Source organism: Barbus barbus, assembly GCF_936440315.1.
Source record: "Barbus barbus genome assembly, chromosome: 31".
In the NCBI taxonomy this organism is placed as follows: Eukaryota; Metazoa; Chordata; class Actinopteri; order Cypriniformes; family Cyprinidae; genus Barbus; species Barbus barbus.
In genome coordinates this window covers 27,553,157-27,571,630 of record NC_136759.1, presented here as the reverse complement: position 1 = coordinate 27,571,630, position 18,474 = coordinate 27,553,157, and the positions used below count along the sequence as shown (strand labels likewise).

Below are 18,474 nucleotides of genomic sequence, written 5' to 3'. Positions count from 1 at the left end.
AAAAATACACATGTTTTATAATTGATCCTTAAGTTTATTATCATAATGCATATATGAATGAGTTTATGGCGCGCATGCATACTCCTGCTTAGCACGCTTACCTCTTCTGAAGCTGTGAAACCTAGCTATGGCTCTGTCCGTTTCCAGCCTCATGTCCTTTTTCACAGATGATAATAAGAGCATAGAGAGGGGCGAGAATCATTATAAATCTGGGCATGTAGAGCTGCAGACTACACGCTGGTCTACTTGTCAGGGCTAGCATGAGGGACAAAGTCTATCAAGTGTCAGTGAGTGCAGTCAGGGAGGGAGGAATACATTATAATACTTAGTTACACGTGTTGAATGTGTATAACTGAATTTATATATAAAAGGCTGTTAAACTAGATGAACAATCACTTAGAATTATAGGTTAATATAATAATTTTAAATGATCCAGTTGAGGCCAATATCATCACCAAAGTTATTTTCCCAACAGTAACTATTTCTAAAGTTTTTTTTCTTCATATATTTTCTCTTTATATATTATTTTGTTTTCTATTTTTCGACTGGTTATCCACACCCCTAAACATGAGAACCAGTGGTATAATAGCACAAGCAGCTTACACAAATTCAGCCTTTACCACACATTTGTATTCGTGAGAGCTGACCAGAGATTAATAAATGCACTATAGCAATCAGGATTTTCAAATGTTAAAAAATACAGAAGTAAAAAACTGACACATTGTCATAAAATAGTTTTATTAAAATAAATTATATTCTGTCAACAATTAACATTAATCTTGCCATGACACAGGTCTCTACAGGTGATGAAGCATTATGTCCACACAATGTGAATGCCCACATGCACACAATTTCAGCTGCACAGACACCACATGTCAGCTAAGAGCACACACTCGGTAGAGGAACTGTAGCCCTCTCCGAATGAGCCTTATAACCCGCTGACAAGAGAACCAACTGCGGAGGATCGCAACTGGCCGAGGAACAGACTCAGTGGCAGGTTCTCAGGAATGTCTTGGCTTCTCTCACCTGAGCCAGAAGGAGAAACATGTTCCTTGGCAACCTATTCTGTTGCTAAAATTGTAGAGTCTGTGGGGCACCAGGGGCTTGAGGCTATCCTGGCCAGCATGGTTCTGTCAGATGAGCAACGGCGATCCATTCAGGTGGCAACAACTGGTCAGCGCAGCAACCCAAACTGGCATTTGTTTAGGAGAGGGAGACTGACAGCCAGCAGCTTTGGTGTTGTCCTTAAAGCAAAACGTGTCACTGCTTCACTTCTTGCTAGAGTGCTGGGAAAACAACAAGCCCTAAATGAGGGAGAGGCAATATGGGCATTCAATGCGGCAACTGATATGCCGGTCCAGGAGTCAGGTTTGTGGCGGTCTCCATCAGGACTGCTGGGAGCATCTCCAGATGGTCTGGTGGGGTCATCCGCAGTATTGGAGGCAAAGTGTCCCTATGATGCACGAAATATCACAATTAGAGAAGCATTGCAAATGAAGGGCTTCTGTGTGAGTATGGAAGATGGTATTTACACCCTGCGCAGAGACCATACTTACTGGCACCAAGTACAGGAGCAGCTTCACCTCGCTGCAAGACAGACCTGCTACTCTGTTGTGTGGACTACCAAAGACAGTGTCATCATCCCCATAGCCCGAGATGAAGGAAGGATGACATGCTACAGATCCGGGAACGAGCACTGGGCTTCCTGTCTGCTCGTCTGCGGGAAAAGTACAAAACACACAATATTAATTTCATGAAAGATGAACATTTCCATATAAAAACAGGACAAAAATACAAAACTTACATGAAACAAATTAATAATAAATAGTAAGTTGTGAATAAATTAAATATTCATAATTAAACCTCATGAATGAATGAATGAATGTGGCATTAATAAAGCATTTAATTGTGTATTGTCTAATTAACAAAATAATTAAAAATAAAAGCTACATTTTATCAAAATCAACATCAATTAAAACTATAATAGTATATTTAACATAACCAAATTAATATTGATAGGAGCACACATATCTAAGACTGCAACAAGTACTGTAGGATCAAACCCTTTTCTAAATAAGGCGCATTAACAGAAAATTAATCCTAGATTAATATGAATATATGACGTTGAATGTCTCCGACAGCGCCTGTAGTCCCATTTAGCAACTTGTTAGCAACCGTCTTTTTAAAGAAACGTAACAGCTTTAAAAAATCACGAGTGGGGTGTAACTGGTGTGTTTTATGTCGTAGAATAAAACGTGAAAGTATCTTGAGCCTGTGTGTGAACCACGGACCTTATTTAAGGGATTTAACCAGAATCCCATTCAAAAAACCCATTGACTCTGGGATGATGGAACCGGAAGTGCTAAAATGCTAACTCGCTTCCGGGTATTCGCCTACAAAGTGACATCATAGTTCCACCACTCCACGGTCAGCTGAACGAACGCTACTATGGTAAAGGTCAGCTCATTAATATTAATTATTAACCCTGCAGGCAGATTGGCCAGTAACGGCAGCGCATGCTCATTAATATTCATGAGGCGAGACGTCACCATAGTAGAACGCGCGCGGTTCGCTGAAGTTAGTCCACGTGTCATTCACGTCCGCTGTCTCCTGTCGGCTTCCTGTGCCTGGAAAAACATGGACGAGAAGATGAGTTTAGGTCTGGAGGATTTCTCTGAGGAGCAGTTCATGGAGAGCTTCCTGAAAGAGCTTCAGAGAGAAGAAGCCGTGTTCATCCTCGGGATAATAGTGGCTTTATTGCTGGTGGTTCTCACTATCGGTAAAGTGACCTCAATCAAGACCAGAGGCATCCATACAACACATTATTAGAATTAGCAAGCATAAATTCACTGTTTAGTCGCTGCCAATCAAACAATAGTCAAAGATTGTCTGACGGTACATTGCAGCTGTTGATATGGCACAGAGAAGAAGCTGAAACCCAAAATGCAGACAGCTTTTATGGTTGACATGTTGTTTTTCTGAAATGTTAGTGTTCTTTGGGAATTTTTGGGGCTCCAGTAAAGTGAGGAACGCTGTGCTGCTGCTGGGACTCTGTGACTCCGGGAAAACTCTTCTGTTCACTCAAGTGAGAGATTCAGTTTTCATAAAGATTATACAACACAAGCTTTCTTACTCTTTCACCACACAGTCATTCGATTGGAAATGATTTGCCGTGTTTTTCCAGTTATTACTAGGGAAGTTTGTAAGAACTCAGACGTCCATCACAGAGAACAGTGCCACATACAAGAGCAAAAATGACAGAGTAAGTTATTTAATATCATTACAACGGTGTTGTGAGGCACCTTAGTGGATTTCAAACCTATGATTTAATTGACAGAGTGACACACTGAAGGTTTAATGGAAGAATGTGTTTGATCTTGCAGGGCGGCAGCTGGACTCTTATCGATGTTCCTGGTCATGAAAGTTTAAGAGTTCAGATTGTGGAGAAGTGCAAGGTCGTGGCTCGGTGAGTTATGAAGATATATATATATATATATGAGCTTTTCTGATTAAATTCTGACTGCATGAAGGCTTGGTGAGAGTATCAGTTGCATGGAAACTTCTGAATGGGTTCCTCTGATCCTGACAGGCTGGCTATCTCCAATTTTTTCTTTCTTTGAACTGCTGAAGCAAACTAAGCAATCAGTCAGAGACGAGCTTTTCTCACATTAGTTGTCAGCTAGTGTAGGACAGTGGATGTGGGACTGATGTCTTTGCACACTACCTGTTCTTTGCAGTCATGAGCCCTTTGTGCCACAGACATAATTTAACTGTCTCGCTCTAGAGACAAAGAAAGTCCATCAATTCTTAATGCACAAATAATATATTACATGTGTATGCATGTGAGTCCGAAGTGTATGCAGTGCTTTTTTATCTCATGCACACAAAAACAAAGAATTTGAAACGGCATCAAACACGCAGGTAATGCAAACAGCGGTTTGCAGAAATGAAATTATTATAATTAACTTTTCCCACAATTTAAGCCCAAATCTGTTGAGCCTGTGTTTTCTTTATAAATTCACCATGAAATCTTTTTTTTTTTTTTTTTATGGAATGTTATGATGTTGATTTATAATTAATTATTTGTGCACATCTTTTTTTGTTTTTTTAATCAAAAGCATAATTTGTCATTTGTTTGGATTTCTGGTAGCACTTTATTTTACTGCCCTGTTCCGCATGTACATACACTCTTAAAAATAAAGCTGCTTAAAAGGTTCTTCACAGCGATGCCATAGAAGAACCATTTTCGGTTCCACAAAGAATCATTGAGTCAAAGGTTCTGTAAAGAACCATCTTTCTAATAATCTGAAGCGCCTTCGTTCACCACAAAGAAGCTTTTGTGAAACAGAAAGGTTCTTCATGGAACCGTTTAGACTAAAAGAGTCTTCTATGGCATCGTGAAGCATCTTTATTTTTAAGTGTACAATATTTTTATTATAGTAACTAGAACTCTGAACCTACCCCTAAACCTAATCTTAAGCCATGTTGTTTATCTTATATTACCCAGTATTTTCGTGGATCATCTCAGATTGTGAAGATGCATTATAAACAGCTGCTTGATCCCGTTGAGTTGTCTTCTTGCTCTCCTGTGAATTTGCTGTCTATTTAATCCAACCACCATTCACACCAGCCAGTGTAAATAAATGTTCAATCACTTATCAGTACTTCTAGCTGCTAGATGTTCAGACAAAGACCTTTTCCAGCGTCTTGGTTGCGTGACTGAAACATCCTTCATTGATTTCTGCTCCTCTGTTGTGTTGCAGAGCCATTGTGTTTGTGGTGGACAGCAGCATCTTCCAGAAGGACGTCAGAGATGTGGCTGAGTTTCTCTACTCCATCCTCACAGACAACATAGTGGCAAAAAATGCCCCGACACTTGTGGTAGCCTGCAACAAACAAGGTTATTGTTGAATTTAACATTCTCAATTAAATATGATCCATGGTGCTTTTAATATGTGATATACTGTATCTTGATGTGAGAATTAGCCTGTGCAATAAATACCCACGCACCACAGACATTGTTGATTTTGTGTATTTATTTCACCAAACGTGCTTTAAGAAGTCAGTCTGAATGCTGCACACCAGTTTCCCCTAAAAAGATTTTTTAATAAATATGTGCAAAATGAACCATTCAAATGTATTTTGCGTTTCAAGAATACATGTATGTGATTGTATATGTCTGGAGTACATGTTTGTTTTCTCTCTTTTATTGTAGATATCACTATGGCAAAATCAGCTAAATTAATTCAGCAGCAGTTGGAGAAGGAGATGTGAGTATTCACTCATTTCTGTCTCAGTGATTTAAATGTATAAGTGCCCATATTATGCTCATTTACAAGTTCATAATATAATTTTGGGTGTCTGCTAGAATGCTTTTACATGAGTAACAGTATTTTTTCTAATACTGTACATTGCTGTAGTCATGCTCTGTTTAGCTCATGTCTCTTTAAAGCCTGTACTGTCAAAAAGCCCAGTGTTTAGATTGGTCACCCACTCAGATTCAGCTATAAACATTATTACATCTACAGTAACTGTGACATTGGTGTTGTAAATCAATACGTTTGTTTTATGCCCTCGACATAGTGAAATCGCTTGCCCAGCTGTTCTTTGAGGGAGTGCATTATACAAATGTGTAACACAGTGATGTAGCTAAGTCATGAAATAATGGCAGAACTAGAAACGAGACGTTTCAGGTGTTTTCTGTTGGGGATATGAACTAGCATTGGTGTGGGCTTTGTACATTTGCAGATGGTTTACATGCAAGGTTCTTCTCTGTGAAACATCTAGTAGCACTGGTGTCATGTTACGTAATCAGATTACTTAAACGCATTACTTTTTTTAATTTAGTTACTTTTTAATACAACTTACTTTTTCAAATAAGTAACACAAGTTACTTTTTTTCCCCATTTATTGATGGACAGCTCTCCTGTCCCCATGTTGAGAGAAATCTGGAGTAAGATGTTAATGTAGTATTCCTCAAAATGAATAAAAACCATGAAATGCAACTCAGAATGACGCAAACCTGCAATGAAATGTTAACACAAATATCCTTTATGTATTTAATCCCATTTTATTAACCGATGTCTTTGCTGCTGACCTTCGATGATCCAATTCAACCAAACCAATAAGCAAAAATGACTCTAGAGAAACATTTCTGCTTTTAGTTTTTATTATTTCAGAAGAGTGTTGAACTTTCTTCTTCTGCGTTCTACTGTACAGACTTTAATTGACATTTCCTTCAGCCTGATGCTTATTCATTTTACTTATGGTGTGATAGGGATATTAAGTTTGCCAAAAAAATAGACGTTTTTATATTAAAACCCAACAAGCAAGCCCTGCCCAGATTTAAAAGGCAATGCAAAAGTAACAACGCATTACAAAAGTAACGCAATTAGTTACTTTTAACACCATATTGTAATGCATTACCTTTAAAAGTAACTTTCCCCAACACTGGGTGTCGTGTTTTGTTGTTACTTGTAACAGATTGATTGTAGGTTAATCTCTTCTCCACAGGAACACTCTGAGATTGACGCGTTCTGCAGCTCTCTCCTCTCAGGACGGGGCTGTTGGGGGTTCTGTGTATCTGGGTAAGAAAGGCAAAGATTTTGAGTTTTCTCAGCTGCCCAATCGAGTGGAGTTCATTGAGTGCAGCGCACGTGGAAGCAAAGGAGAAGATGGAGATGCTGATATCGACGCTCTAGAGAAGTGCCTGGCCAAGCTCTGAAGAGCTTAAATCTTGACAATTACAATTAAGCTAATTCAGAGCTGGAGCATTTTCTTTCCCTTTCTTCAGTATTGTTGCAGCATGTCCTGACAGATACAGCACATTGTGTTTTCAACCAGAATCAATGTTTATTGTATAAATGAGAACATTTTCACTTCTATTTGCCTTAGTGTTTTCACTTTTCACTTCAGGGCTCTTTTTGAGTTAAAACTGGAGCCAGGTCAACATTTTGCTTCTATTCAACTGAGTTGTGTTTTGTTTTGTAAGAGGCAAGTGTGAGTGTAAATTATATTAAAGTTGGCTTATGACTGCTTGTTTTCATGGTGCTTTTCCAAAGTTTTGTGGCTAAAAGTTCAAATGTTTAAGCTGTACTTTAAACTCTATATTACTGGAGCATTCCAGTAATATAGAGTTGTTTAGTCATTTGATAAGTAAACAACTGAATGTCTGTAAAGTGCATAAGACTCAAAGCAATAATGTCAGCACTGACAGATGAAGTGGCACTTTAGACTTTTAGGTCAAGTCCAGGTTCCTGAGTATATTCCTTAAATGAGGTTAAGTAACTTCCTAGGAGACCAGTTTACTTCGAGTAGATGGATAACCAATTAAGGTACTTTCAGGTTAAGTAGCTATTACAAATTACTCTCTGAAGCAGGGTCAGTTTATTTCAGAGGTATTTTCTGTATGCGTATCCTACTGATGTGGCTCCAGTGGGCATAAGAGTACAGAAGACACACAATAATATATAGTTATATAGAACCTAGTTTATATAATGTTACATAGAAACCATCCAACATTTGATCTGAAGTCATCTCAAATGCGCATATGTGATTCAGATAAATGATTATGCACAAATCTTCGCAAATGATCTTAGATCTCTGCCTTGAGGAAGAACTGCTTAGATTTCCAAACACCTGCAGTACTCCAACTCTCTGCAACAAGGAAAAGTGTGTCCATCTGCTTAGAACCCTTTTGTGGTGCTAAGCACTTTTCCATTTCAAAGACAGCTTTTATAAATATAAACTTGGTCTTGGATTTTAGCATATGCACTTTTTTATAAACAAGTCCCATATTTCTTTATTATAAAGCATTATAATAAAACAAATTTACCTCAGAATATAAAACCAAAATGATCTCTTTTCTTCTGAAAACTGACCATCGTTCTACAGTATCTGACCATCTGGATATCATGCATCTGCTACCATGTTATCATTGTCAGGTGACCTACAACATCAATTGTACTTTCCCGCCATTTATAAATGATCTCCCATGGTCCTATGAGATAGTACAGTATCTCCCGGATGCACGACACACACTCTGCAAAAGTAGTTTTATGAACACTGGGATCTCAGACATACTGCTCATCTCTCCAGGTTGACATGCCTACTCTTCTTCACAAACTCTTCAGTTCACCTCAAGCTGAATTTGGTCAAACGAGCAGGAAAAACTCTGTGAAATGCATTCAGTCGCCCTGAAAATTGCTAGAAGATGAGCAATAAATGACTGAGAAAGGCATAATCTAAGATGTAAATCTAGCATGAGGTTAACATAATTTTAATGAAATTTTTACAGACGGATTACATTCCCAAACATTATAGTTCATCCAGCGAATACGCAGATGGACTGGAAGTTTGGTCTGTTACCAGCAGACTTGGCTTTCCCTTTAATACAGCTGGACAAACCCAGTTCACCTTCTCCCCGTGGTTGAAAGACAGTTTTGGCACGGTTTTTCCATGCGTCTCTGAACTAGAGGAAGCACTGCCAGCTTCTGCTTCCTCACCACTCATCTGTTGTTTCTGGTTTTTGTCACTTCCTTGAACTTCAGAGACTGCCTTCGCTCTGGCTTTAGGTTTCTTTTTGCGGCTCTTACGCTTCCTCTCATTGGCCACCAGAGCCTCTTCACTGAGGTCCCAGAGAGCCACGAGCCCATCGTTTCCTCCGGTGGCCAGCCAGTACGGATGGGACAGGAAGCTGATGAAGTGAGCCTGCGATGCTCCCTGACAATGAGCCTTGAACATCCCTCGTTCCCTCAGCCTGGAGTCCTCAGACACCCGCAGCAGGTGGATGTAGCCGTCCTCAGCAGCACAGGCAAACACATTACCGCAGGACGCGACATCAACGCAGTGCGCGAGAGGAGGGTTGAACATCTGCCCCGCTCTCTGCGGATGAGCATCTTCTTCCTGCGTGTCCTGCAGACTGTAGGTCCAGAGCGGACGCACCTTTGGCAGGCTCCACAGCAATACCTGCAAGATGGGAAACACAAACCAAACTAATTATTTCATTCAGCACTACGATCTTGATTTCTCAAGGCCGGTTCCAATTGCTGATGTTTTACAAGCAAATGGGCCTAATCCGATTCTGTTTCTTTTTTAAATATTTAATACATTTTTTAAGCAAAACATGGGAAAGAATGAAAGCATGAGTAATATGAAAAAATATGAGTACCTGTAGCTATTTAAAGTTAGAGGCAAACACTGCATTTTAATCATGACCCAAACAAAGATGCTACATCGGCTAACGAGGCATGAGCAGGTTCTGATTTAAATTAGATCGTATAATCTGACTTTAGCTTTGTGAAATTATGGTACATAAAACAAAAACTGCCAGAATGAGAATGCAAATCCACTCTCTGACAGCAGGTGGCGCTTTCCTTGGTTACCTTAATGACAGCAGGGTCATTCAGTGTCAACTCAACCAGAGATCCACGACCCAAATTTGACTTTTTCTGGTGAAAGACGTACATAAATGAAGATGAAAGCCAAAGTATTCAGTGTCAGAAGAAGATTTAGCTACTGGGTAAGCCACTATTTTGTCGAGAGGGGTCAAAATGACAATTTTCAGCTGAGATTCAGAGCCAAACTACCTGGGAGTAAAACGACTTTAGAAAGATAGCAGCTGTTCTATTAATAAAATATGCAGACTTTAGCAATCTTTGTTGCAATATATGCCAATACTGTCCATTCAATAATGGGAAAAAGCACCTTTCAAGTTTTTTTCTCCAAAGTTTGCATGCCTGTAACTCAATAAGTATTAAATATATCTTAATGACCTTTTATATTTTGGATCTTAACAAACTTTCCTTTTGGCATCTTAATTTTAAAGGCCCTGCATGGTTCAGTTTCAGAGATACTGGGATCTAAATATGGCTCCGGGAATATATTGTGAAACTGTACACATTTTCAGTGGTCAAAAAACAAATGTGGGTCACTTTCATGGCCAGACTTACCACTGGCCTTGACTGGGCTACAGCCCATGGGCCCCGCTTTTGCCCGTTTACGTTTGTTTGATTTGTTCAGTTATATGCCAGTCAGAAATTATTAGCTGCATTTCCACTGCGCACAAGGGCTAAACAGGCCAGCCTGGGCTAACAGTTTCCAACCATGACCATAATCAAACAGCATAACCTGGTATTTATGATTATTTCACATAGAAGGACACATATTGATCGTGCCTGCACCAATTAGTTTATCACATGGCTACTTTGAACAGCTCCATTAAAGGTGCTGTAAGTAAGTTTTTGACTCTTCTAAAGCCAAAAAATAACATAATATGTTTGTAGATATTTAGGAAACATGTTATGTTTACACCGATGTTTCTCTGAAAATAATGCTATAGCCAGTAATTATACTCTGCAATAATATTTCTACATTTAAATGTTAAACTTTACATGATTTATGCTAAATCCATCTATGGATTGTTAATAGCCAACATGTCTTTTTATTTGGACTGAAGTTATTTTTTTTTGTAATGCTTGCACATCTCTGGCTCTTTTTTTTTGGTCAATGTTATTTCAGGGGTTTCTCAACTGAGAGAACACATCTTGCTTATTGTATTATAATGACTATTTAATATTACATCTAAGCTTTGACTATAGGCTAGGCATGTTGCATATTAATTGTACTATATATGAACCTCAAAGTATATTTGAATTTTTATGTATTTTGTGTTGCTCCATAATGATGTTGTAGTTGAGGGCATTTGTAGTGTATAGGGCCCAAACATATCCTCAAGCCCCCTAAATCCTGCCCTGGTCACTTTACATACAGATGATACCTTTATTTCTTATTAAAGAGGAAAGTCTGAAGAACAAATAATATTGACACTAGAAATGTATCTCGTTTCCCTCTATTAGAACAACTGCTTTGAACAGACCTGTCCAAATGACATAAATATTATTATTACAAAGTTTGTGTGCTTGTAGTATTTGGTTCTTAATAAACTATACTTTTATAATCGCCATTAAAAAGTCCCCTATTCCCCAGCAGCCTTGAAAAAAAAAAAAAAAAAAAAGTCACTTTATTTTAAGATCCAATTCTCGCCCTCGTCTGTCACAACCGTCTTCAGGTTCCTGGTGTCTATTAGCAAACCATTAACTACCACTTTTGGCTCAATAAACTCCTCATTTGCTGTTATTAATAGTAAGGTAGCCTAGTTGTTAAGTCTAGGTTGGGTAGGATTATGGATGTAGAATATGGTTATGCAGAATGTGCTTTATAAATACTAATAAGCAATTAATAGTGAGAATTGGTCCTCTATAGTAAAGTGACAAACCAAAAAAATTAATAAAGCCAAACCATTAAAGTGACAAACCAAAAAAATAATAAAGCCAAACCATACTGTGGTAAAATTGGACAGAAACATGTTACACTTTTCCATTTTGCTACCATGATCAAGAATGAAATGACCTGTTAATCATGTTTCTTTATTCTTCACTACTTTGAACATTCAACAGAGGGCACAATTTCCCTCTTGTGTGCAACAGTGACACGTTTGAGACACAATTTGAGAGTGCTGCATGTACCAACTTCACCACTTATATGTGAAGTATGGAAACAACATATGAGTAGCTGACAAGAGGCATAGCTATGCAAGTCATGCAAAACTATAAAAGCACCTCAGAGCAACTTTTTCAAGCAGGAGATATTGTCATCTCTCAAATATATTCATCAGATATTATGTCATTAGATGCTCCGATTTGTGAACAAATAATTCTTATGTACATTTTTTTATTTATTCATGAAACAACTGATTACAGCCTTAAACAACAATCCTTCACAACAACACTCATAACTTATGAATCCAGGAAACAGCTAGTCGAAGCTCAACACCTCAGAAAGCCGTGAACTGCTGATCACATCACTCTCCTCTGTACTGTCCTCCAACAGCTCCTGCTCCTCCCACTGCTTCAGAGACTGCTGACCAGGCCTCATTTACAACATGGACAATGATGTTTCCTAACAATGTTGACTCAGTTCCAGCCGTCCTACAACCTGTTCCTCTTTCACTGGAGATCTTCTTGACAACACTGTTACCAGTTCTCACTTACATCAACACATCTCGCTCTCTGCTTTTCTCTCATCAGTTGTTGTTGTCCAGGCCCCACTTGAACAGGCGTAATTGGGCAAAACTAAAATCTATTATAGCTGGTCGCTTAAAATAAAATGCAGCCCGCCTCTGAGATTTGAACACCTCTTAAGATGACATTGAGCGTTTACATGCGATCATGCTTAAGCCTACAACCTATGCTGTCATGTAAACATATTAAACCACTTTCCTATCGGCAGAAAGTTATTTAAACGTTTTAAGCAATCAGGCACAGCTAGATTTTGCCGGTTATCACTATTTAACCATGGCATCTAAACACCTTACACAGCATTCTGTCAGCTTTTGTAAGTAAGCATGTGTCACCTCGTAACAGGAAAGCATGAAAAGAGAAAGTAGAATAGTGGATCTGTACAAATCATTAATGAAACAAACCATCAGTATATTAAACCAGTATAGTACACCGGAGACTTATATTACATCTTGTAAGAAGGGGCATATTAGGTTTCCTATTATGCAAAACTCACTTTTATAAGGTGTTTGAACACAGTTGTGTGGCTGCAGTGTGTGAAAACATCCAGCTTATAATGTTAAAATCCACCAACTCATTTTTTTATAAAACCAATAAATCATAAACAGACTCTCAGAACGAGCTGTTTCAGATTCTCCCTCTGTTTATGTCACCGAGGGGAAAAAGTCCTGCCCATTCGTGACACTCTCTGCTCTATTAGCATAAACACAGCCCTGAGTGAGAAGCTGCGGTCCATTACTGGACATATATACACTGTCAGCACTTCACAAGTGTTGCGTTTTGGGATGCACTAATGAACATAGGAGTCTCCATAATCTCCCCCCAATCTGAGCCGAGGACACTGTGGTTAAATTTCATTTTCGAAGGAAATATCCCGGAAAAAAACGGTAACGTTCCCTATTATGTTTAGGAATCAATACCAACGCTTCGTGTGCGAACGTCAGCTCCAGACAAAGAAAGTATCATGTGTTTGTTTTCCAAATTGCCCTTCTGAAAGAGCTGCTTGGCACTCTGTAAGGCTAATGATGCTAAAGCTATCAGTGTCTCTGTGTGTTTCACTGATGCTGCTTTCAAGTGCTGTCAGAATGAGCATGAATAGGAATGTGGTTGTGTTAAGCTCATTTTCAGAAGTCCATAATAGGGGCACTTTAAAACAACGAAAACTGCACTCCTCAAGCCACTTCACAGAAACTGTAACACAGACTTATCGTTCAAAATAGAAAAAGTGGCTGCTGTGCATTACTCTGCAAACGTGCCATGTGAAAGCCCCACATGAAGGGTAAACTGCTGTTGATCAATCACCGTCTTTGTGTCTTACCTGCATGTCGAGTCCTGCAGACACTAAACTCTGAGGCCGGTGAGGTCGGAAGGTCACAGACGAGCAGATGTTGTCGTGTTTCCGCAGCGTCCTGATGACTTTCTCCAGCTGTAGATCAACGACTCTCACGGCTCCGGAATCATCCGCCGCAGCGAGCAGAGCACCGCTCTCGTTCACAGACAGCCAGTTTATCTCCTCCTCGCCCACGTCTGTCAGCTCTGTCACAGCCGTCTTCAGGTTCCTGGTGTCCAGTACACTAACCGTCCGTCCATGAGAGGCGTACAGCACGCAGGGGGTCGACGGTGAGAATGCGACGCACGTGACATCATCATCAGCGCTCAGGTGCAGTTTAGAGACGGGCGATCCGTCGTGACTCCACAGGGTCAGTTCACCTGCTTCTGCTCCGGTCGCCACCACATGCTCTGATTCAGAGGAAACTCCAGCACAAAGCACAGGTGTGGCATGACCGCCAGTCCATAAGTGTGGCATCCTAAACTTCACAAACAGAGTCAACATCAGTGTTGGGGGTAACACATTACAAGTAATCATATTACTTTTTTTCAACTAGTAAAGTAATGCATTACTTTTTAATTCAGAAGGAAATATCTGAGTTCCTGTGTTTGTGATGTATTGAGTGACAGCTCTGGTGTTGAGAGAAATCAGGAGTAAGTGCAGAGCGTTGTGTGAACATGATCTTACTGTAGTTCTAGACTAAATATCTACATGATCTTACTGTAGTTCTAGACTAAATATCTACATGATCTTACTGTAGTTCCAGACTAAATATCATCATGATCTTACTGTAGTTCTAGACTAAATATCTACATGATCTTACTGTAGTTCTAGACTAAATATCAACATGATCTTACTGTAGTTCTAGACTAAATATCAACATGATCTTACTGTAGATCTAGACTAAATATCTACATGATCTTACTGTAGTTCTAGACTAAATATCTACATGATCTTACTGTAGTTCTAGACTAAATATCAACATGATCTTACTGTAGTTCTAGACTAAATATCAACATGATCTTACTGTAGTTCTAGACTAAATATCAACATGATCTTACTGTAGATCTAGACTAAATATCTACATGATCTTACTGTAGTTCTAGACTAAATATCTACATGATCTTACTGTAGTTCTAGACTAAATATCTACATGATCTTACTGTAGTTCTAGACTAAATATCTACATGATCTTACTGTAGTTCTAGACTAAATATCAACATGATCTTACTGTAGTTCTAGACTAAATATCAACATGATCTTACTGTAGATCTAGACTAAATATCTACATGATCTTACTGTAGTTCCAGACTAAATATCATCATGATCTTACTGTAGTTCTAGACTAAATATCTACATGATCTTACTGTAGTTCTAGACTAAATATCAACATGATCTTACTGTAGTTCTAGACTAAATATCAACATGATCTTACTGTAGATCTAGACTAAATATCTACATGATCTTACTGTAGTTCTAGACTAAATATCTACATGATCTTACTGTAGTTCTAGACTAAATATCAACATGATCTTACTGTAGTTCTAGACTAAATATCAACATGATCTTACTGTAGTTCTAGACTAAATATCAACATGATCTTACTGTAGATCTAGACTAAATATCTACATGATCTTACTGTAGTTCTAGACTAAATATCTACATGATCTTACTGTAGTTCTAGACTAAATATCTACATGATCTTACTGTAGTTCTAGACTAAATATCTACATGATCTTACTGTAGTTCTAGACTAAATATCTACATGATCTTACTGTAGTTCTAGACTAAATATCTACATGATCTTACTGTAGTTCTAGACTAAATATCTACATGATCTTACTGTAGTTCTAGACTAAATATCTACATGATCTTACTGTAGTTCTAGACTAAATATCAACATGATCTTACTGTAGTTCTAGACTAAATATCTACATGATCTTACTGTAGTTCTAGACTAAATATCTACATGATCTTACTGTAGTTCTAGACTAAATATCAACATGATCTTACTGTAGTTCTAGACTAAATATCAACATGATCTTACTGTAGTTCTAGACTAAATATCAACATGATCTTACTGTAGTTCTAGACTAAATATCAACATGATCTTACTGTAGATCTAGACTAAATATCTACATGATCTTACTGTAGTTCTAGACTAAATATCAACATGATCTTACTGTAGATCTAGACTAAATATCTACATGATCTTACTGTAGTTCTAGACTAAATATCTACATGATCTTACTGTAGTTCTAGACTAAATATCTACATGATCTTACTGTAGTTCTAGACTAAATATCAACATGATCTTACTGTAGTTCTAGACTAAATATCAACATGATCTTACTGTAGATCTAGACTAAATATCAACATGATCTTACTGTAGATCTAGACTAAATATCATCATGATCTTACTGTAGATCCAGACTAAATATCTACATGATCTTACTGTAGTTCTAGACTAAATATCATCATGATCTTACTGTAGTTCTAGACTAAATATCAACATGATCTTACTGTAGTTCCAGACTAAATATCTACATGATCTTACTGTAGTTCTAGACTAAATATCTACATGATCTTACTGTAGTTCTAGACTAAATATCTACATGATCTTACTGTAGTTCCAGACTAAATATCAACATGATCTTACTGTAGTTCTAGACTAAATATCAACATGATCTTACTGTAGTTCCAGACTAAATATCTACATGATCTTACTGTAGTTCCAGACTAAATATCATCATGAGCTTACTGTAGATCTAGACTAAATATCTACATGATCTTACTGTAGTTCTAGACTAAATATCTACATGATCTTACTGTAGTTCCAGACTAAATATTAACATGATCTTACTGTAGTTCTAGACTAAATATCAACATGATCTTACTGTAGTTCTAGACTAAATATCAACATGATCTTACTGTAGATCTAGACTAAATATCTACATGATCTTACTGTAGTTCTAGACTAAATATCAACATGATCTTACTGTAGTTCTAGACTAAATATCAACATGATCTTACTGTAGTTCTAGACTAAATATCAACATGATCTTACTGTAGTTCTAGACTAAATATCTACATGATCTTACTGTAGTTCCAGACTAAATATCTACATGATCTTACTGTAGATCTAGACTAAATATCTACATGATCTTACTGTAGTTCCAGACTAAATATCATCATGAGCTTACTGTAGATCTAGACTAAATATCTACATGATCTTACTGTAGTTCTAGACTAAATATCTACATGATCTTACTGTAGTTCCAGACTAAATATTAACATGATCTTACTGTAGTTCTAGACTAAATATCAACATGATCTTACTGTAGTTCTAGACTAAATATCAACATGATCTTACTGTAGTTCTAGACTAAATATCAACATGATCTTACTGTAGTTCCAGACTAAATATCTACATGATCTTACTGTAGATCTAGACTAAATATCTACATGATCTTACTGTAGTTCTAGACTAAATATCATCATGATCTTACTGTAGTTGTAGACTAAATATCTACATGATCTTACTGTAGTTCTAGACTAAATATCTACATGATCTTACTGTAGTTCCAGACTAAATATCTACATGATCTTACTGTAGATCTAGACTAAATATCTACATGATCTTACTGTAGTTCCAGACTAAATATCATCATGAGCTTACTGTAGATCTAGACTAAATATCTACATGATCTTACTGTAGTTCTAGACTAAATATCTACATGATCTTACTGTAGTTCCAGACTAAATATCAACATGATCTTACTGTAGTTCTAGACTAAATATCAACATGATCTTACTGTAGTTCTAGACTAAATATCAACATGATCTTACTCTAGTTCTAGACTAAATATCTACATGATCTTACTGTAGTTCTAGACTAAATATCAACATGATCTTACTGTAGTTCTAGACTAAATATCAACATGATCTTACTGTAGTTCTAGACTAAATATCAACCATATAAAGTGTGAATAAAATCCAGTTTTAATCTAGCTGCTCTAATTAGATTACACAGATGTGTCACGGGTTTGTAAGAGTTAAATATGCAGGAATATTCAGTAGCCCCTCGCTGTAGCACAAAGATCCAGGGGCAGGGTTGGATCCACATCTAGGGGGGAGGGTTGTTGGTTTAGGGATCAGGTGTTGGAGACGGGTGGGTTTAGGGATCGGGGGGGGGGGGGGGGGGGGGGGGATTGTTGGTTCAGGTGTATGTAAGGTGGGAGGAGTAGGATCTAGATCCAACCACACCCCCTGGATCTTGTGTTCTGCAGTGAGGACCATCTCTGAATATTTGCCTTAAACTTAAAAATAAAAATGGTCCTTATTTACTCAACATGTGGTCATTTCAAACCTGTATGTATTGCCTGGGGAACGTGATATAAATCTCAAAACAAAACAAGTGTACCAACAAAACTTTGGGGTGAACTATCCCTTTAACTGATCAAGACTAGAGAGAGACTTCTGGTGCGACATTAAAGATGGACTTTATTTCTATTTACTGAATCTGACTCTTGAAAAGCTTAATAGTTGTGTAACGTTAGTAGATTAGTGATTCAACAGTGCAGCCATTATATCAAGCAACGCATTATTCATAGTCTACTTCATCTTTATGACTCTTTTGCACATTTTATGCTTGCATGATGAGTGTTCTTTGTGTTTGTGTGGTTTCTGTAGAAAGAGCTTATTCTCAGGATGTTTTGTAGAAAGCTGCTAAGTGAAGCTTCTTCAAGCAATAGAGAAATCTTCATTGACCATAACCTGGATAACGAATCAAACGTGCTCTGCTTTTATATTCTCGTTAGCGACAATTAGAATCGTTTTATTTTGCTCCACACACAAACAACGATTATTAAACTCCACAAACCTGTTATGAGCTGCAGTCACTCGTGCGCGAGCTCAGGTCCGCGTTATGTCACGTGTCGCCTGCTGATGACGCAAGCGCGTTACGCTACGAGTCCTATAATAATTTTCATGTTGTTGTTTATTTAATATTTTAATTACTGATATAATTATAAACATTACATTTATGAATAAAATATCAAAATAATT

The 18,474-nt window shown here is 37.7% G+C and overlaps 2 protein-coding genes across 5 annotated transcripts; one reads left to right on the top strand and one right to left on the bottom strand.

Moving 5' to 3' along the window:
• Positions 1-2,380: 2,380 nt before the first annotated feature.
• Positions 2,381-7,049, top strand: LOC306850983 (signal recognition particle receptor subunit beta-like). Its single transcript, XM_079386976.1, has 7 exons — positions 2,381-2,779; positions 2,991-3,085; positions 3,185-3,262; positions 3,384-3,466; positions 4,764-4,900; positions 5,216-5,270; positions 6,514-7,049. The coding sequence occupies exons 1-7, from the start codon at positions 2,449-2,451 to the stop codon at positions 6,722-6,724; spliced, it is 990 nt and encodes a 329-aa protein (XP_079243102.1). The 5' UTR covers positions 2,381-2,448; the 3' UTR covers positions 6,725-7,049.
• Positions 6,837-18,361, bottom strand: wdr53 (WD repeat domain 53). 4 transcript variants are annotated; one of them, XM_079386973.1, is made up of 4 exons: positions 17,359-18,343; positions 13,980-15,453; positions 13,396-13,885; positions 7,476-8,967 (listed from the first exon to the last, which is right to left on the bottom strand). In XM_079386973.1, the coding sequence occupies exons 3-4, from the start codon at positions 13,882-13,884 to the stop codon at positions 8,317-8,319; spliced, it is 1,140 nt and encodes a 379-aa protein (XP_079243099.1). In that variant the 5' UTR covers position 13,885; positions 13,980-15,453; positions 17,359-18,343; the 3' UTR covers positions 7,476-8,316. The 4 variants fall into 4 exon arrangements, with proteins under 4 accessions (XP_079243098.1, XP_079243097.1, XP_079243099.1 ...); XM_079386972.1 differs by lacking the exon at positions 13,980-15,453 and having other exon boundaries at positions 6,837-8,967; positions 13,396-13,890; positions 18,290-18,353; XM_079386971.1 differs by lacking the exon at positions 13,980-15,453 and having other exon boundaries at positions 7,366-8,967; positions 18,290-18,361.
• Positions 18,362-18,474: the final 113 nt, after the last annotated feature.